The 19720-nt window shown below is 50.7% G+C and overlaps 7 protein-coding genes across 7 annotated transcripts; 3 read left to right on the plus strand and 4 right to left on the minus strand.

Moving 5' to 3' along the window:
• Window positions 1-626: 626 nt before the first annotated feature.
• On the plus strand, window positions 627-3686 carry NECHADRAFT_82142 (uncharacterized protein; the record flags this gene model as incomplete). Its single annotated transcript, XM_003044964.1, has 9 exons — window positions 627-682; window positions 747-774; window positions 943-1173; window positions 1238-1346; window positions 1409-1507; window positions 1564-1912; window positions 1972-2380; window positions 2444-2848; window positions 2907-3686. 9 exons carry the CDS (start codon window positions 627-629, stop codon window positions 3684-3686), a joined length of 2466 nt encoding a protein of 821 aa, XP_003045010.1.
• A 499-nt stretch (window positions 3687-4185) lies between these two features.
• On the minus strand, window positions 4186-5759 carry NECHADRAFT_43411 (uncharacterized protein; the record flags this gene model as incomplete). The annotated part of the gene is made up of 3 exons (XM_003045367.1): window positions 4186-4490; window positions 4554-5354; window positions 5414-5759. 3 exons carry the CDS (start codon window positions 5757-5759, stop codon window positions 4186-4188), a joined length of 1452 nt encoding a protein of 483 aa, XP_003045413.1.
• Window positions 5760-6247: 488 nt separating this feature from the next.
• On the minus strand, window positions 6248-8930 carry NECHADRAFT_82144 (uncharacterized protein; the record flags this gene model as incomplete). Its single annotated transcript, XM_003045368.1, has 7 exons — window positions 6248-6996; window positions 7046-7055; window positions 7092-7127; window positions 7261-7265; window positions 7341-8417; window positions 8475-8701; window positions 8746-8930. The coding sequence occupies 7 exons, from the start codon at window positions 8928-8930 to the stop codon at window positions 6248-6250; spliced, it is 2289 nt and encodes a 762-aa protein (XP_003045414.1).
• A 1190-nt stretch (window positions 8931-10120) lies between these two features.
• Window positions 10121-11854, minus strand: NECHADRAFT_82145 (uncharacterized protein; the record flags this gene model as incomplete). Its single annotated transcript, XM_003045369.1, has 4 exons — window positions 10121-10312; window positions 10371-10619; window positions 10717-11352; window positions 11408-11854. 4 exons carry the CDS (start codon window positions 11852-11854, stop codon window positions 10121-10123), a joined length of 1524 nt encoding a protein of 507 aa, XP_003045415.1.
• Window positions 11855-12528: 674 nt separating this feature from the next.
• NECHADRAFT_43859 (uncharacterized protein) lies at window positions 12529-13679 on the minus strand (the record flags this gene model as incomplete). The annotated part of the gene is made up of 4 exons (XM_003045370.1): window positions 12529-12795; window positions 12850-13176; window positions 13240-13524; window positions 13596-13679. The coding sequence occupies 4 exons, from the start codon at window positions 13677-13679 to the stop codon at window positions 12529-12531; spliced, it is 963 nt and encodes a 320-aa protein (XP_003045416.1).
• Window positions 13680-15600: 1921 nt separating this feature from the next.
• NECHADRAFT_82147 (uncharacterized protein) lies at window positions 15601-17754 on the plus strand (the record flags this gene model as incomplete). Its single annotated transcript, XM_003044965.1, has 3 exons — window positions 15601-15690; window positions 15747-16983; window positions 17045-17754. The coding sequence occupies 3 exons, from the start codon at window positions 15601-15603 to the stop codon at window positions 17752-17754; spliced, it is 2037 nt and encodes a 678-aa protein (XP_003045011.1).
• A 209-nt stretch (window positions 17755-17963) lies between these two features.
• Window positions 17964-19668, plus strand: NECHADRAFT_94732 (uncharacterized protein; the record flags this gene model as incomplete). The annotated part of the gene is made up of 3 exons (XM_003044966.1): window positions 17964-17982; window positions 18182-18550; window positions 18611-19668. The coding sequence occupies 3 exons, from the start codon at window positions 17964-17966 to the stop codon at window positions 19666-19668; spliced, it is 1446 nt and encodes a 481-aa protein (XP_003045012.1).
• Window positions 19669-19720: the final 52 nt, after the last annotated feature.

A 19720-nucleotide genomic window follows, 5' to 3' on the forward strand; every position in this document is an offset into this window, starting at 1 on the left:
AAGACGTTATTGGTAGAGGGGTCGATGTGTGACACCAACATGGCGTTCTGCGAGGTGAACTTGGTCAAGTCATACTATTTGCGGATCAGTCGATGGGACGCACCCCTGGGTTATCTTGAGGACAGGCAAAGCAAGCAGTCGTTCTGGTTGTTGACTTTATGTGAATGAGGTGATAGATCGGTCAAGATAGAGAAGGTAGAGCATATTTGAGATTCCACGGGAAGGAATATGGAGGTAGATCAGCGCAGGACGTTTGAACGTGGGGCTGCCATCTTTCATAGAGCATGTACAGACACAGCTACTCTACACGGTTCGCCCTCAAGCAGCAGTTCCAAGCTCCCGAGGCAACAGCCGGTGAACCACTTCAACACTCCGTGCATGCCGGACGGACAAAGTTACGGGGCATCTAGTACTAACTTTAACTTTGCGGGGTAGCTCAAGCTCCCCTGAGAACGACCCCACGTCCGTACCACACGCACGTGGGGCCCATTTTCTTCTCCCACGAACGCCGCTGCAGAAATACCATAACTACTTCCAGCTGGGGCTCGTATTTTACTGCAGACGTATGTTTTTATGCTGAAAAAGGGTACAAACTGAGATATATTGAAAAGAAAATACTCTACAACATGCCTCAGCGTGATTTTCAAGGAAAAGTTGCCGTGGTTACAGGAGGAGGCAGCGGGTAAGGCCCATCGCCGTCCTTTCACCTTTGTCCTGATTATTGACGAGACATAGATTTGGTAAAGCTTGCGCGAAGCTCCTGGGGTCACAGGGGTAGGTCTAGACATCTGCTACGCATCCACACCCTCCAACTAACCGGAGATCTTCATAGGAGCCTCCGTTTTTGTAAATGATGAACGCAACGGAGGCAAGGTAGGAACCGTTCTTGGCATTTTCGTTTCTTTTTCGCGGTTATGGCTATAGTCACTAACAGTTTGGTAGGATGCTTTGGCGGCCGTCGAGTCGATTCGAAGCCGTGGTGGCACTGCAGTAGCGAACGAGAACAGTGTCCTGGCTGGTGATGCCATCATCGAAACCGCCATTTCCGCCTTTGGGTCGATTGACATCTTGATCAATGCAGCCACTTATACTCCACAAACGGGAAGCATTGCCGATGTCAGCAGCCTTGACTGGGATTTGTCAAAAGACGTTCAAATCAAGAGAAGCTACAAGGTAATCAAGAGATCGGCGCCATCAAACAAGAAGGTTCCGGGGGGGCTGACTGTAAGACACAAAGACCACCAACGCAGCCTGGAAGCATTTTAGAGCGCAGGGATATGGCCGTGTTGTTAACGTGTCGTCCCTCGCTGCTCTTCATGAACTCCCACAACAAACTATTGAATGCAGTGAGTTGATCCTCGCTCTCACTTGGTCGGTTCGAAAACCCTCTAACAAAGACTGCCAAAAGCGGCCAAGCATTCACAAATTGGCTATAGTTTCACTCTCGCCAAAGAAGGCGCCAAAAAGAACATATTTGTCAATGTCGTGTTCCCTGTCGGCATGGAAGGTGCGGTGTTTCTCTCGGAGCCGAGGAAAAAAGATGACTGACATGTTATCTCTCAGGTGGAACTACTGGCCACGAGGCATCTGCTGCTGCCTTCGTCTCGTTCCTGGTCCACGAGCAAAACAAGACAGAGAACGGAGGCGCTTATGAACTTGGAGGTGGTCGAGTTGCTAAGCTGCGCTGGCAGAGATCGAGCGGTCTGTTGCTACGCGCAGACGATTCCCTAGGACCTGAAGCTATCATCAAGGGGTGGTCGAGAGTGGTGGATTTTGAGCGACCAGAGTATCCATCGGGTCCCAACAAGTTTCTGGATCTTCTCAACGTTGGTCTGAAACTGCCTGTCGAAAAGGATTCAGCATCCATTTCTTTCAAGGACAGAGCCGTCCTGATAACAGGTGCTGGCTCAGGGTGAGCTCTCCAACCCCCAACGTCCCCTAGCTCCCTAGATTATCTAATGAACTGCTCAGCCTCGGACGTGCGTATGCGCTACACCTTGCTCGACTTGGCGCATCCGTCATGGTCAACGACATCGCGGATCCCTCAACTGTTGTCCACGAAATCCACCAAATGGGAGGCATCGCCGCTGGGACGGTGGGCTCTGCAGAGGAGGGCCAGAAGCACGTGCAGGCTACCATCGAAGCCTTTGGGAGGATCGATGTGGTCGTCAACAACGCAGGCATCTTGCGAGATAAGGCGTTCCACAACATGAGTGAATCCATGTGGGACTCTGTTCTCTCTGTCCATCTTCAAGGAACCTACAACACGTGTCGCGCTGCGTGGCCGCACTTTGTCAAGCAGAAACACGGGCGCATTGTGAACACCACCAGTGTGACCGGCATCTACGGCTCGTTTGGCCAAGCCAACTACGCTGCGGCTGTAAGTACCAGTAGGTCCTATGCATCTCTGCAGGAGGCGATGTTAACACGCCTGACTTCTTAGAAATCAGCCATCATAGGCCTCACACGGGCGCTGGCTCGTGAGGGCGCTCAGCACAATATTCTAGCAAACGTCATTGCCCCTAACGCTGGGACAAACATGACCAAGAGCATCCTCAGTGACGAAGTGTCCAAGGCACTCAAGCCGGACCATGTGGCACCTCTTGTGTCTGCTCTCTCTGGCGAACCAGCCCCTTCTGACCCAACAGGGGGAGTCTACGAGGTGGGTAGCGGCTGGTTTGGCAAGACGCGGTGGGAGAGGCAACCCGGCTGGTCTCTTGTAACGGATGGCACAAGTCTCGATGGCATTCTGGCCAAGTTGTCAAGCTTTGCCGTCTCTCAGCCTACGTACCCTACCAGTTTAGAAGACCACATGCGTATTCTATCCCGTGAAGCGTCTGATTCCCAGGTAAGTCTACATCTCTACACTTTTCCACAGCACAAGGAGCTCAACTGAAGCGTGACAGTCCTTCTCTGCCGCGAAGGTCCTTGCAAACATACGACTACCTAAAGAAGCAAAGCCCCAAGGATCCATTTACACTTACACTGAACGCGACTTGATCCTTTATGCCCTTTCTATTGGTGCCCATCACAGCAACCTCCCGCTCGTCTGGGAAGGCCACAAGGACTTCACGGCTCTGCCAGTATTCGGACTCATCCCCTTCTTCAACGCAAAGCTCCCATACAAGATGGAAGACCTCATGCTCGGCTACGACCAACGCATGCTCCTTCACGTGAATCAGTACCTGGAGATACGCTCGCCTATACCCCCATCGGGAAAGCTGCGCACGTTCCCCAAGCTCATCCAGGTCGTCGACAAGGGCAGAGACGCCATGGTGGTCCAGGGCTTCACGACCGTTACGGACAAGAACCAAGAGGTCTTCTTCAACGAGACCACCGTGCTTGTCCGTGGATCAGGCGGCTTCGGCGGCGGCAGTGTGCTCGCAGACCGCGGGGCCGCTACGGCGAGAAATAACCCGCCCTCGCGAGCGCCGGATGTCATGGTCGAGGAGAAGACACTTGAAGGACAGGCTGCGCTGTACCGACTCAACGGAGATCTGAATCCCTTGCATATTGATCCCGAGTTCAGCCAGAAGGGTGGCTTCAAGGTGCCCATTTTGCATGGGCTCTGCTCCCTCGGCATTGCTGGGAAGCATATCTTCCAGTCCTACGGGTCATACAGGAGTGTGAAGGCCAGATTTACAAGCGTAGTCCTTCCTGGGCAGACCTTGCAGACCGAAATGTAGAAGGAGAATAACAAGATCGTCTTTCAAGTCTTGGTAAAGGAGACAGGTAAGAAGGCTATTAGTGGAGGCGCAGTAGAGCTTGATTCGCGAGGAGCTTCTTTTTTGTAGATTTGAACGGCTGATAGAAAGGCTTACTGGTGGTTTTGCGACTGTGAACTTGGGATGAATAGATTCTATAATCATATCCTAAGTTTCAACTTTAACAGGTAAACGCTGTCTGTTAATTGAACGTGATGGGCAAACATGGATCTAAGTAATGTGCCTACGGAGAGGTAGAGTCTTGCCGCCTTGGCTTAGTTAGGCCTAGCCACCTGGTCCATTGTCACGACGATGATGCGGATCATGTCACACGGTGACTTTATTCTGAGAGCTATCACGAAGAGTGCAGATGCGAGCAAGGAAAACTACAGCCTTACATTGGCTTCTAGGAGTGGATGCAGCTTGCATAATGCTCAAAGTGATAATATTCGTAATTCTCCTAGATTGACGATCACCAAAGCTACATCTTAGATGCCACTGGACTTTTGTAGTAGTGAAAGATTTGGGGGTTGCAAAAAGACAGGAGGCCGTGCCTCCCCCATTCACCGCCGACGCCCGACTCCTTGTGGCCCGCCAGATAAGCTTGAGGAAGAGGTTTCTCAAAGCTGTTGATCCAAACAGTCCCGGCGTGGATGCGAGATGCGATCCGGTGTGCCAGGTCAATGTCGGATGACCAGACAGCTCCCCCAAGGCCAGTCGGTGTGTCATTCACGCGAGAGATCAACTCGTCTTCGTCTGACCATGACAGAACCGGAACGATGGGTCCTGAGAAAAGGCAATTAGAGCTTCTGAATGGTTGATTTCCAAAGATGGATGTATCAAACGTACCAAACGCCTCGGCTTTGACAACAACAGAATCGTCTGGGGGGTTGTCAACGATGGATGGGGGGATAATGAAGCTTGAAGCGTCGGCTGGGAGCTGCCCGCCTAGAGCAAACTTGTATCCCTTGTCTATGGAATCTTTCAGAATGGATCTCACCACGTTGTATTGCATCTCATTCTGCACAGGACCCAACATCACCCCGCCAGGCGTAGATGGAGACCCAACTTTCCACGACTTAACCACCTCGACCATCTTAGTCAGGAAAGCATGATATATATCCTTATGGACATACACCCGCTTACTAGCGACACAGAGCTGGCCCGAGTTAAAGAATGACCCAAGAGCCACCTGGGGGGCGACAAGATCTATATCGACATCCGGAAAAATAATGCTAGCACTGTTACCTCCCAGCTCAAGGGTGATGTTCTTCAGGCCAGAGCTCGCGCTAGCCATAATCTTCTTACCCGTGGCCGTCGACCCAGTGAAGCTGATCTTCTGGATGGCCGGGTGATTACACATCCTCGGCCCCAGATCATCGCCTCCGTGCATAGCCTGGATCACGCCCGCGGGGAAAATGTGGCGGATTATCTCGGTGAACTTGATGATGCTGTAGGGGGTATATGGAGACGGCTTTGTGATGACGCAGTTGCCCGCGAGCAAGGCGGGGACAATCTTGCCGACTGCGAGGACGAGAGGGTAGTTCCATGGGCAAATAGCGCCCACGACGCCGATGGGGCCATAGGTCAACGTGAGGCGAAGACTATCGTCGTCCTGGATGATTTCTGGCCGCGGTTGCGACAACGTGGCTATCGGATGAACTCAGGTTAGGATACGGCGTACGGAAAATGCGATCAGGAGTTCATACAGTAAAAGTTGAAAAAGTCGAGAGCGTGCTGGACTTCGAGATCCCCAAATTGCGGTGGTTTTCCGCCTTCAAGAGACAGCAACTGAGCAATACTCACCCTATGCTGCTCGAGCAAGATTTTTGCCTGGCCCAGACATTGCTGCCTTTTTTCCCACGGAGTCGAAGACCACTTTGTCGAGGCCTCTTGGGCTGCAGAGACAGCATCCTCTAGGTCCTGGGCTGTAGCGATGGGGACGTCCCAGAGGGGCTCACGGGTAGAGGGGTTAATCCCGTGTCCCAGATGGGCAGACGATCGAGGAACTCCCGCAATCACGTTGCTGAAGGCGTGGAAGTCGACGGTACTCATCTTGGAGGGAGATGGTGGGTGGCGTTGCTCGTGGATGATGAGTGTATCGTCCTGATGGGGCTCATCTATGATTAATAAAGTACTCGCCCAGGCTCTCGTGGGAATATGCCAACTCATAGACCACACCACACGGACCCTAGGGGTGATCTTGAACTTGAGCAGTGGTGGGACTTGGGAGAGGTCTTGGTGTGGGGAGCTAGAAGCCCCACATTGAAGTGTGGACTGAACATGGGGTCCTTCTACGACTCTCAAGCATGGGTCCCACGTCCAGTCAGTCTCTACCCTTGAATGGCATACGTGTCCAGGATTTTGCAAGGGCGTTAGTCAGAGTCTGACCTTGGAAATGACACCAAGTGCTACTGGTGTCAACGCCCTAATGTCATCTCGCCTATGGGGTGTCAGGCATTTCTCGACAATAACTAAGCGTGATAGCCCATACCAACAGCATAATAACAAGATTTTAATACAAGAAGAATGATAACATGTATTTAAAACCAATCAAACTTATCTAATATCTCGGTACTCAGCGTCTCATCGCCCACGTTCTCCATTAGTCCTTCATTGGCGTGAGAAGTTAAGAAGGAATCCAGCGCCCTATCGTCACATGTCGACAAACACATTTCTGGAAAGTCGAGACTCTGCTCCATCACTACATCTAACCCCTCCAGGCTCAGTAGATCATCCATAGAGTCGCCCTCATTCGGAGCCTTCGCAAGATCGCTCCCCGGGGCCAGGCCAAGGGGGCGCGCTAAGGTGGTCTCCAGAGTGGCGGTTTCAGCAGCTGGAGGGTCTCGCGCTGGATGTTCTGGTTGAGAAGAGGCGGTTGTCAAATTTCCTTTTAACAAAGGCGCTGGAATTGGCTTCTCCTCGATATCTCGAAGTCTAGCGGGGAAGTCCTTCTCTTCAGGTAGGCGACCTTGACTAAAGCTGAGGTCCATTGTCACAGTGACTCTCAAATAGCACGTTGGATTTGAAGCCAGACAGCTCTCCCAAGATGAACTGCCCAAGGAAGTTCCTGGTAGCGCAGACTCCAGCAGGTGGGCTAGTTGCTTTTGTCCCATGATCAGCTTGATGGTCTCGGCAACCCACTCCACGCCGTCGTATAGGTACTCGTACGTCCGCATGGCCTGAAACAGGACGAGTAGCCTGGAGTCTTGGAACGAACCGTTGAGCCTGCCGTTAATCATGTGGAGGGCGAGTGGCAAGGCGGAGCAAGCGATTCTATGGTGGATGTGAGCTGCGCAGTAGCTACAGTGGCCTTTTTGTGAAATCACTTACGCGCTTACCGGGAGAAACCTTACGAGCTGTCGATCAACCAGTGTCTTTATGCACCAGCTGATCCCAGTTTGTGCGCTCTGGATATCTGCTCTATTTTTGTGTGTATCAGGCAGTTTGCTATGAGGAGTTTGCGTTTCTGCAAAAGCTAGCAGCTGGCGGTTGGCCAAGGCAATTCTCAGGGAGCTTTCGTCAAAGTCAGCTGTCAGGGTCTTTCTGTGCTTACATGAGCTGTAAGATCAACATACTAGTAGTAAATGTACATCAAGTTGGTAAAGAGTGTCACTGAAGAATGCGACAACTCACTGTTCACCGGCTTTGGTTTATCAGCCGGACTGGGGCACTGGAGCCACAACTTGGCCGTGTCGCACCACCCCGACAAGAAATATTTGAACGTTCCTATTATTTGCTTATCATCCGTCGTAGAGGCGAGAATAGCGTCTTCAGGAGCGCCATTCTCAAATGGGAACAGCAGCTTCGAAACATGCGCCATCCTGCGGCACAACTCGGCCAGGTGGAGGAAGGCCATGATAAGATACTTCTTGGTGGGCGCATCGTACACTTCAGATTGGTACAGTTCCGTCTCAAGATCCGCATACTTGAGGGCGAGCTTGACCTCGGCGTCGCGGTCTGCTGCTGCGATCTGGCAGCTTCGCCTCAGGGCGATGGACAAGGTACTGTCTCGAACGATACAACAACCCCAGAGACGCTTCAGTAAGCAGCGCCTCTGCTCTAGGGACTCATCCTTTATGACGGCAGAATCGAGCCCGGCCAGGTGGGCTTTGACAGACTTTGCGTTTTCGATGGCGATACTAAGCCACGTGGTGTTTGGCCTGCTGGCCGCCTTGGCGAACGGTGGAGACCAGTAGGATATAAGCAGTGCCGCTTGCGCGATATGGAGACGTGATGACTCGGACTCGAGATCGTAGAGGACTTTAGCTCGCTGGTACAGGATACGCCGGGCGACACGGGTGCTCGAGAAGCCCAGGCTCTCGAGGGTCTCGGAGGAGACGTGGGCGCTGGCCGCGAATATCATGGACTGGAAAACCAGCAGTGGCATCTTGGGGCCCAATCCTTGGCTGGTGCCGTAGTACATCTCCCAAAAGACGGCCTCGTTGATGAGCGGTAGGAAAGGGTGAACGTATCGAAAGTACTGCTTGACGAATTCGTCGAGATGCTTCCGCGCAGGGATCCGTAGACATCCCTTGAGTTCGAGGAAGTTGATGTCTTCTGGCAGCATGTCTGGTAGGTTTGAGACGACCACAAATGAGTACGCTGAGTACGGAACCTCGGCAGCAAATACCCTCCTTTGAGGGGTGCTCTGTCCAAAGGGACCAGAGTCGTCAAATTGACGTGGAGGCGGTGTGAAGACGTACGAATCACCTGCGTGACATGTTGGATATCGTAACAGAGAGGTGGGTATATCTGAACGGGTCATACCTTGAGGGGGCTTCCCATACTTGACATTATCTTCACAGGAAGCCATGCTCGCGCTGTCATCGATATGCTGGGACGTGCTTGTTGTCTGAGGATCATGAGTTGAATTGGCGTCATAGTCAGGCGGCTGACTATTACTTGGCTGGTTTCCGGGGTTCTCGTTCTCCCGAATAATCTTGAAGGTCGCAGGTTCGCTCGTCTTGGAAACACGCCTTTTTGGGGGTGCAAAACTGTCCATCAGCTTTCAGGCCAACAGCATGCGTGTGAAACATACCGGTAAGATTCTTTTTCTGGAATATGACAGGCCTCATTGTCTAAAGCACAATTCAGGCACGGCTTTCCGACGATGGAGACGTTGCATCTGACTTTGCGTCGCCGACAGACGAGACACGCCTTGGACGCTCGATTGCGTGTCTTTCTCCCAGGCCTTCCTGATTTGTCTTGGTCTTGAGAAGACATATTGATGAACTTCACGGTGTAAATGTGAGAAGCAAGGCCGAGTGATTTTCTTCGGTGGTGGGGAGGGCAGATATCAAAGCCTCTAACCACAGCTTCCTGTCCCGCATGACCAGCTGCTCATACGTGAACTGCGTCAAGCTAACTAACTTGGTTAGTTAATAGGCGTTGTTTCGAAGCTTCCCCACATCCACGGCACACTCGGACAAGATCCCATCCCATCTTGCGGGGCCCCACGATTCCCCACACGCATCCATGACTGTCTACAACCATTATCCTTGTATCGGCATGAGTACAGCGCTTGCCTTTAGTCAGCACTGAATTGGGGAGGTTATCACAGGAGGGGTTCCTTGTGTGGAACGTGGCCTACGGATGGGCCCGGAGAGGTCTTCAGGCTTTTTGCGCCCTGCTGTGGTGCAAAGCGTCGCCAGGTTATCTCGAAGCTTGACAGCAGGCCCAGTCAGGTGTTGTTGAAGCGATGCGTGATGTGTCTTGTGGGGTTCTGCTGGTGCCAGACATGCCAAATGCAATTAGTTTGGACCGCTTGGCTCCCTCCTAGCGAGACTAGCTGCATCCTTCTGCCTGCCGTCTGACCATTCGACGCTTCTGTCAAGGCTAGCCAAGAGAAACACACCACGCTGGCAGCGTCGTCGAGACGAGTTTCCCTCACCACTCCATCTGAAGGGATGATAGGGAGCCAAACAGCCGTCAAGGAGTTACCGGGAATTTTGGACTTTCTCAATATGTTCGTTGTAGTTGAAGACTGGTGCAAAGTTTATGTATGGTACTCATTGAAGGGGTTTTCAGTTGAAGATCTGTTCTTTATTATAGTTGCAGCCCGGCCCTCGATGGGTTAACTGAGCCCGAAGATCGAAGAGGTTTTCATCTCTTCCCAAGCCTTTATCTAGCTAGACAGCCAATATGGATGCAAATTCTGTCGGTATGTAATAATTCAAGACTTGAGGTCGTAAGATTATATCCTTAGCATCGAATATTAACCATTGCAATCCGGAAATAGTTTCTCTACCATGCTATTAGGGTCTAGATTCTGTGTATCTAGGTTTGACTAAGAAAACATGAAAATCGAGCCTGAAAATCCCGACATTCCATAAACCATCACATCGTCTGATGGCATCCGTCTCTGCGTCACTCCTGTCAAGGAAACGAAGTACGTTTGAAACAACCTACACCTCTCAGGCAACGCTCGCCATGGTTATTGCTGTTTCACCATCAAGCGGCCTCAAGAGCTCTCGTGCTTCAGCAGCCTCGCGAAGGATCAAGTCCTTGATTTGTTGCGTTCTCGGGGTGAAGCGGGCCTTGAACTTCTCAGGGCGCATATTCTCGCAGTCCGAATGGGCGAAGATGTCGAGCTTCACTGGACGATTCTGAAAACTCATTAGTGTGACTATAGATGCATGGGTGATAGCTCTCGAGCAAACTTACGTTCTCGTCCAAGCCAGGTTGCATATTGAATGCCCAAATCATGCGTGCAATGGTGATGAATAGTCCCTGCTCGGCCAGCGGTTGGCCGCTGCACTGACGCCGTCCCCACCCAAAGGCATTGTGGCCCTTCTTGTTAGGATATGGCCTCTCCAGCCCATCCAGAAACCTCTCTGGTCTGAAGACGTCTGGCCGTGGGAACTCCCGCGGGTTTCTGTGTATAGCCCACAGGTTGCCAGTGATAGCGGTGTCCTTTGGAATGAAGTAGCCGTTGTATTCATCATCGCGGATGGGCGCGTGAGGAATACCGCCGAGAATAGTGACAGTACGCCAGCGGAGCGTCGCTCACCACAGCACGGATATAAGGTAGGTTCTCCTCATCCGTCCACTCGGGATAGCGGTCTTGGCCCACGACGCGATCCAGCTCCTCTTGCGCTTTGCGCTGCACTCCGGGGAACACGCACATGGCCAGGATAAGGGTTAGCGTGGAGCTTGTAGTGGTATCAACGCCACCGCCGATCATGTTGGCTGTGAGAGAACTGATATCCTCGTCGCTGATGCTGTGCTCCCGTTGGGCAACCAGCAAACTCTTTGAGAAGTTGTCCTCGGTGGAGTTGGCAGCTGCCTCCTTGGCCAAGGCTGCAAAGTACCTCTGCATATGCTTGGAGCTCTTGAGGATGATAGAAGGCAGAGGATACAGCCACCCTGGCAGCTTGGCGAGCCAGGGAACTGCTTCCATGATGTAGAGGCCGGGGACGACAAAGTTTACGCCCTCCATGAAGCTCAGAGCTACCTGTGCGACCGTGTCGTTAATCCGATCGATGCGACGACCCCATCCGAGGATGGAAACGACTGAGCACGAGTATCGCTCGATGGACATGTCAAAGTCGTCTGGGCTGAGCAACATGTCTCGAAGCAACACCTTGGACTCGTTGGACTGATGGGAGCGATGGTTTCGCACTGATTGGGACCCGACAATGGTATGCTATACGAGGCTTAGAAGGCAAAGAGGCACCAGGGGGGTCTAGGGAGAAACATACCATGAGGCGTCTGTGAAGCCTCCATGAATCACCGTATTTCTGGCAGACCTGGTTCGTCTCCGACATGTTCATCATGTCTCCCATGACGACATGATGTGGCCCGGAAGAGTAGATGGCGGCACGCTTGTCCAGCAACTCTGAGATTGACCAGATGTCATTGCAAATGATGACAGGTCGACGGCCATTCCAGATTGTGATCATGGAACTCTTATAGGTGTCCGACCATGTCTCCCACTCGATCCATGGTTGATGCTTTGGAAGCTGGAAGAAGTTACCCACCAGAGGCAGCGGAAAGGGCCCTGGTGGCATCTTTTGCCTTAGACGAAGGATGCGTACATAGTCTGCTGCGAGCCAGATGAGAGGTGATGCCAGTAGGGCTAGCAGACCATAGATATACAGAAAATCTTTGGACAACTCGGTCTGCTTCAGGTAGCTGGAGAGAGCCATTGTGAGCCGTGGATGATAATGGCAAAAAGATGGAACGATGTGAACGTGACCGGACTGATTTGTCCGGGTTTGTACGAGAACGAGACCTTCCGCCAGTCTTATATCTCATTCTGTAACCCCCAAGCATACAACGACTGACTTTCTCAACCGCCACCGAGAATGCGGCTTGCGGGGCCCTGCGGGGGGATCCCACGAAGGGTGTCGAGAAACTCCAGTCTGCTGACGAGTCTGTGGGGACCGCCACATCGGGGATTTCTCACTAGCCAGTTGGCCATCGTTGATTAGTAGTAGGCAATGTGGGAGTCTGGTTGATGATCGAGAGAGCCTGTGGTGGTTCTGGGTGGTGGGTTGCTGAGTTGGGCACCAGAGAGTGGTGGGCACAGCGAATATCTACATACAGGCCAGGCCACAAGGGCTGTGATATGGTTGCTAAGAGATGGGAATTCTTCTCCACCACTTCCGTGGAGTAACCCGATTGATTGAGAGCTCTTTTCATGTGAGATGATGCGATGAAATGAATGATGTGTTGAGTCTCTAACAGTGTATCTAACGAGTTTCACATCCACGTCCCAAGGAGAACGACTACAGAATGGGACCGATTTACGAAAAGTCCTCGTGCTCTACCACTCCCTCATATCTCTTCCAAACTCTGATTGGTGCTCAAGAAAAAGAGCCTACCACCTATTCGCATATGGCCCGGCAGCCTTCCCTTCGAGGATTTCTTTGCAGCATGCCTCGAACGTGATTGCCTCGAAATCTGGGTATAGTTTCTTACAATCAAGGTATCCGAGAAACTCAGCAATTTCTGGCGTATTGTCTCCGCGAACACCCATAGAACTCCAATACTGAGATACAATAGTCTCCCGATGATCGATAGCATTGTAAAACCAGTCTTCAGGCAGCGGCTTCGAAATGGCAACTTTCAGGTCTTCCGCAGACCTCTAGGGAAGGTGGTCAGACAGATCCCCCATCAAGAATATTAATAAATCACTTACGTAGCGTCGCTCAAGCTTCTCTTCACTAAGGTCCTCCAACAGTTTAAAGACCTGGTTCTGTGAGAGAACGTCGCCATACGCAAAAACCATTTTGTTTAAAGTCCTTGGGTCCTGTATGATGCGTGCAGTATAATTACCAACGTCCCTCATATCTGTGAGGGCGGAAGGAGTATTTCCGTCTCCAGCGATATATTCTACCGGCATGGTTACAGCATAGTCGATGTTTCCGGAGGGAAGGCGAGGAAGGCTGAGCTGATACCACCAGCCAACATCGATGACAGTGTAAGGAAGATGAATTTTCTTCACGTGTAACAGGGTTTCCTCTTTCTAATTTTTAGTTAGTTCTCAAATCCTTGTCAACTTAGTAGTCTCACTGGTCAATAACCTTACCAAGTATCGAATAGCCATGACGCCCTTGGCAGGTGCAACTGTAGCGAAAAAACAGGGAACAAACCGCTTCACTCCTGCTAATTTGGCCGCATTTGCAAGGTGGATTTGGTCCGGTAGTCCGGGCACAGAGATGGCCGAAATCAAGACATCCGTGCCACTAAGAACATTCACAAGTTCGTCTTCAGGGCCAGCCAGGTCGGCAGCAACAGTCTTGACACCCTTTTCCCTGATATTCTCAACCTCAGGCTTTTCAAGGGAAGCAGGGCGGATTAGGGCGGTAATAACCTAGACGAAACAAAGGTTAGAGCAAAAGAGAGGTAGAATAAATGGAATAATGCAAAGGGCGGGGGCTGCACCAGTTCCGGGATGTTAGACTGGAGGAGAGCATCAACAATGCAGTTACCGGTCTCCCCAGCGCCGCCAGCAATAGCGACCTTCATCGTAAATGCCTGAAAGTTGTTGGGGCTATAAAATGTCCTCCTGGCTTAGGACTTGCTTTGACAAATATGTCACTATTGGCAAGAAGACGTCCTTATATATAATCACTACTTATCAAGCTCTCGAAAGATCAACGTTGGGATTTATAATAAAAGAAACCGGATACGAAGTTTAATAGTTCGATTATAGATACCCCGCGTTGCGGAGCGGAGTTCGGACTTGTACTTGCAAGGTAGAGTAGTTACCGGATAGGGGAGGTATGAGGTGCCTGACTTAGATACTCCGGGGGAGTACCCTGTTGCTACAAGGCCCCCTAGTCACCTATTAGGCCTTTCCGCTTCTTCGCTATCAAGTGTAAACTCGACCTGGAACTCCGCTCCCCCTGCGGCCCGCTGGAGACGGACAAACTGAGTTCCTCCAGAAGTATCAGTGTCATTTCGCTTTAGGGTCCTCCCGCCATGAAACCTACAAGACGAGTCATTGCCTTGACTAGTAACCGTAAAATACAATAACCCGATGTTGATTGGGAGAAGGGCCAAGGTAGACTTTGGCTTAGGAGATCTGACGTGCGGAGCGGACTGGGCTTTCGGCTCACTGCGGACGCCGAAAGCGAAAGCGAAAGCGAAAGCGAAAGGTGAAAAGTGACAGTTGAAAGTGCACTCCCCTCTCCTTTGACTCTGTTTATCTCTTTCCCTCCTTCACTCGGATGTTGCCAAGTCACCATTGTCGCCGCCAGTGAAACCTCTCCCTCTTCACTGCGTTTCTGGTGCCTCCTTGAGATACAACCCTCCCGCCCGTTGGCGCGACTGTGGATTACACTTCCAGTATGAGAACGATGTCAGTCGCATGCTTAGACATACGGTAAAGGCTTTTCATCTGGTGTTTGGCAAAGTTGACAACGACAGGCAAATTAATTAAAAAGGCCAAGGATCTTTGGAACGAAGTCGATAATTGGAAGGCCTTCAAGTTGGTCTGAAGGGTAAGAACCGCCGCCTCTTCTGGACCTTGGCGATAAGCGAGTTGACATGTTATATATATTAATTTATTTTATTATACTACTTATCTTATTATACCTTAAGAATAAAAAGAAAAAAAAAATTAATAAGTAATTTTTTATTTCTAAATTATAAAATATTTTAAAAAAAGTTAACGTACGTGATAAGTAAGTGAAACATACAAGCAAGTGAAACAGAGGTATATCTACCTTAAAAGAGGAAATTTAAAAAACCCTAAAAATTTAAAATATAGCTTAAAATAAGTAAAAACTTAAAGTTATACTTATTACGTAATATATTATCTAATATTTATCTTGAAAAAAATCTAATTAAACTCCTTATAAGGTAGTATATAAAAACTATATTCACACTGTATGTCTAGCTATATCTCTATAAGGAATTTTTTTAAAAATATATAAAAATTCTTTTTAGATTATTTATAAATCTAGGATTATAAAAATACTTTTTATAAGTTTCTTACTATTTTATATAGAAAGTTAGGTTATCTAGGGTAGGTTAATTCTTAGTAAATTCTTAGTGCACAGTATGTTGTTTCACTTGCTTGTCTGTTTCACTTGCTTATCAAGTACGTTATAACTCTTTAATTAAAATATTTATATTTATTAATAAAACCATAGCATAGATAATACATACCCTAGAGACTCTTTATGATAATTATAGATATGCCCGAATTTTTTATGCTAACTAGTTAGATCGCACTGATCTTATCACGTGGAAAACTCAAATCTTATCCACGTCCAAGCGCGTCTTTGCTGTCTAAAACTCTGTCCTCCCACACGCCACCCCCACGATCTTGATCCAGGTCTGGAGAGAACCGACTTTCATACAACGACTCTGAGACTATGCTGTCAAACTTGGTCGCATTCGGCTTGCAGACGGGCGAGGCAATGGTCTGCATATTGGCACCATGTTCCGATTCGTGACGGATGACGTTGGAGGCGTGGGGGCGAAGCGCAAGAGGACGCCCAGGTCTTGCGATCAATGTAAAAAGCGCCATGTGAGCAATTTCGATGGATTTTGGGCGTTTATTATTGATACTGATACACACAACAGCGACGTTGCGATCATACAGGCTTCGGGACATCTGGAACTTCAGAAGCTGCACCCGACTCGCCTCTACCAGAGTCCCAGGTTCAGGCCCTGGCGGACACCCGAGTCGAGTCCGTGAATCAACAACCAGAATCGACTGGCCAGTCAAACTCACCAACTATTCACATTTCAGTGGATGAGGTGGCATCGCATGGGCAATCTGAAGCATCGCCAGCTGGACGACCGCAGCTACAGAATGCCTCAAAAGACGCGTATCTCAGATTCGTGGGTGATCTGAGCCCAGAGGCCTCTTTTCTTGCCACCTCTCAAGCTGAGAGACTCAATGGCAGCCGCAATGTGTCCAGGCACGATTATGTGGGCGTTTGGCTAGGCCAGAAACCCGAAGACTCGCAGGCTGGCGTCTCGAATGGCCATGACCCAAGCACCGCCAATCATTTCTCGATTCCTCACCCATCCAATCTCCCTAATCTTCAGGCTTTAATGCCATCACTGCGTCAAGAATGCATTTCGACACTGCCACCACCATACGAATTTGGATTATTGTCAGACCTGTTCTTTGCCAAAATTGATCCAATATTTCCCGTTCTGCGGGGAGACGCGATTGAGGAGTTGGGCATCATGGAATCTGTGGCTTTGAAGCAGTGCATTTGCCTTGTTGCTTCCCTGGACCCCTCTCTAAAGAAACACCTACGATTGCCATTCACCGAGAGAGTGCTATCGCCTATCGACTTCCGGGCTCGCATCGCGGCAGCGGTCAATCAGTCTTTGAACTTGGGCTTCATCAGCGATAAGATGGTTCTGCTGCAGGTATGCGCCCTGATGGCCATGTACGTGGACAGGCCTGGTTGCAGCGAGCTGTCAACGTACTTCTGCTCCCAGGCTGTCCACCACTCGCAGACACTAGGACTCCACGTTGGCTGGCCTCAAGACAGCGTAGGAGGGGAGAAGTCTCGTCGCATCTTCTGGTGTGTCTGGGTCCTGGACAGACTCAACGCGGCAACCAACGGGAGACCCATTCTGATCCACAAACAAGACATGGACAAAAGAGTGATGGATTCCTTCGAATCACAGACACCTTCATTCAAATTGATGATTCGTATTGCCCAGTTTCTGGATGAAACCATATTCCTATATCGCCCTCATGCTACGTTTCCGGAGCAGGCTTTCAGCAATGACAGCCAGACATTCGAGGGTCTTGTTGAGGCAACTGGGGCGTTGAATATTGGGAATGGACTTCTCGGTATGTTCTATTCTTTTTTGACTAGCTTTCTGTGTTTTTTACTGACCGCCGAACGCTGCAGCATCCCTTGAAATGTTCTACTTGTCCGTTGTTATCCTCAGAAGCAGACCACCAGGACGAAAGGACGGCAACCGGACATCGAGCTCTGAACTACAATGGTTCTGCGCTACCAGTCTGGTGTCAATCGCGTCCGAGGAGTTCAAGTCGACCATCACCTATTGGCCAACCCTCCCCTACTCTGTTTCTATGGCAGCCTCCGTTGCATACCAGACCCTCCGCAACAGTCTGCTTCCGTACAATCGCAAGCGCGCATACGTCTTGTTCCACAGCAGCTGCGAATTGCTAGACGAACTCAGCAAGACCTTTCTGTCAGCTCGAGCTATTGCCAAGCTAGCCACGAATACTATGCAGGAGGTTGACCGGGTCACATCGGAGATAAATAAGTACGGCAGATCCATGGACGTTGCAGGAAACGAAGTCATCGAGGGGCTGAACGGTTCCAGCGGTTCCCACGAGGTAGGCCATCCCTCACTTGCTCGCACCGATATGGGTTCCGCGGAGAACATCACACAACCCTCGTCATCTGTCAAAGATCGGCCATTCGCCTTCGACCCCTCTTCCTTTCAGGACTTTAGCGGTGAAGCTGGGATATTTAACGATTTCGACCCCAGTTTTGATCTCGGACGAATTGATGCCGTTTTTTCAGCTAATCTTGACCCGACCGTGCCTGGTCTCACAGAAGATTGGCTTGCCGGTAACGGATTTCTTTGAGCCCAATCAGTCTTGACAACACGCAGTAGTGGGTTTCAAGGCTTGAACGTCGGAGAACAGACTCCGGGCTTACGGATAAATGTGGAGATGAAGTGGGGCCGTCTCGGCTCCGTAAAACGAGATTTCTGTATCTGGAAATTTCCTCTCTTCGCGACTTTCCCAAAACAGACCCTCCCATTTCTCTTTTAGGCATTCCCGCAATTCTCCCCATGAAGAAGATGAGGTCACGTCCATGATCAACGGGTCTCGAGCTTGAGGAGCCGTCAAACTGAACGAGACTTAATAGCAAATCTTGTCAGACTAACGCTGCACACATTTGTCTCGACTCCCCAATCTTCCATCATGCTTCGAACCGCCAGAACCTGCAACAGGGCTTCAACCCTTATCAGAAATTGCGCATCCCAACGCCGATGCGCCGCGACGCTAGAGACTACTTCGAAGAAGGAGGGTGATATCTCTTCGGTCTTTAGGTCACTATCTGGCGGCGATGATGAGCCTCTGCCTCCGAGGTTCGCTGAAGTGAAGCGCAGTCTAGCCCAGAACAAGGATGCTCTGCATGCTAGCTGGAGTCGACTCTTAACTCAATTGCGAGAGGAGACCGAGATTGTCAAAGCAGAAGGCTCGGCCTGCATACCTGAGATCCAATTCACGGGCCTCGACAACCCATCAGCCGAGTTCGCCTCTGAGATTCGGAAAAGAGGTATTGCAGTAGTGCGCCAGGTCATTCCCGAGAAAGAAGCCCGTGCCTACAAAGAGGATGTAGAAGCTTACATTGCCGCCAACCCATCTACCAGAGGTACGTTGACTCTACACTCTTGGCAGATATGATCAAACCCTAATCCATGAGCCTCTATAGCCTTTCCACCCCATGATCCACAAGTGTATGAGCTGTACTGGTCCAGGCCGCAGCTTGCGGCCCGCAGCCATCCCAATATGCTCAAGGCTCAGCAGTTTCTCATGTCCTACTACCACTCTCGGGACCCTTTTGCCACTTGCTCCACCAACCAGCCCTTGACATACGCCGATCGACTACGCATTCGAACACCTGGCGACGCTGGCTTTGCGCTGGGACCTCATGTTGATGGAGGAAGCGTCGAGCGCTGGGAAAAGGAGGGCTACGGCAAGGGCGGAGTGTATGACAAGATATTTGAGGGTCGATGGGAAGAGTTTGACCCTTGGGAGCTGAGCACCCGCTTGAAGGCCACCCAAGACCTCTACAATGGCACCGGTGCCTGTTCCATGTTCCGCATGTTCCAGGCATGGTTGAGCATGTCACACACCGGCCCCAGGGAAGGAACGTTGCTTGTCAACCCCCTCCTTTCTCTATCCACGGCCTATTATCTCCTCCGGCCTTTCTTCACTCCCAAGTCCGCTCCCATCCTGTCCACGGACGAGATGTTCCAGTCGGATTACTTGGAGCCTGCTAATTGGGTCTTGGAAGACGAGCCTATTTCGTCGGCCTTGCACGGCGCTTGGCCCGGACACGGCCAAGAACTCAAGCCCGACTGGCACCCACACCTCAACCTCCCCCATACCATGGTTCACGTTCCTAAGATTGCGCCTGGTGACTACGTGGCCTGGCACTGCGATACGATTCATGCGGTGGATAAGATTCACGCTGGCAAGGGAGACTCGAGTGTGATGTACATACCTGCGTGCCCAACCACCGAGCTCAACATCAATTATATAAAACAACAGCGTCAGTCCTTCCTGGAAGGTGTCCCTCCTTCAGACTTCCCTGGTGGACAGGGCGAGAGCCATCACGTCGGTCGTCCTGGTTTTAACGACTTCGAGGCTATGGCCGGAACAGATGGACTGCGTGCCATGGGATTTGCGCCGTTCGATGTCGAGGCAGCTGGAAGTGAGGGTGAAGCAAAGGCTCTACAATACGGAAATGAGGTGTTGGGCAATTAAGGGACACGGCATCTTGATTATTTGTAGCCAAAAGGCTTCACCCTACCTGTGT

The sequence above is a fragment of the Fusarium vanettenii genome, assembly GCF_000151355.1.
Source record: "Fusarium vanettenii 77-13-4 chromosome 6 genomic scaffold NECHAsca_20_chr6_4_0, whole genome shotgun sequence".
In the NCBI taxonomy this organism is placed as follows: domain Eukaryota; kingdom Fungi; phylum Ascomycota; class Sordariomycetes; order Hypocreales; family Nectriaceae; genus Fusarium; species Fusarium vanettenii.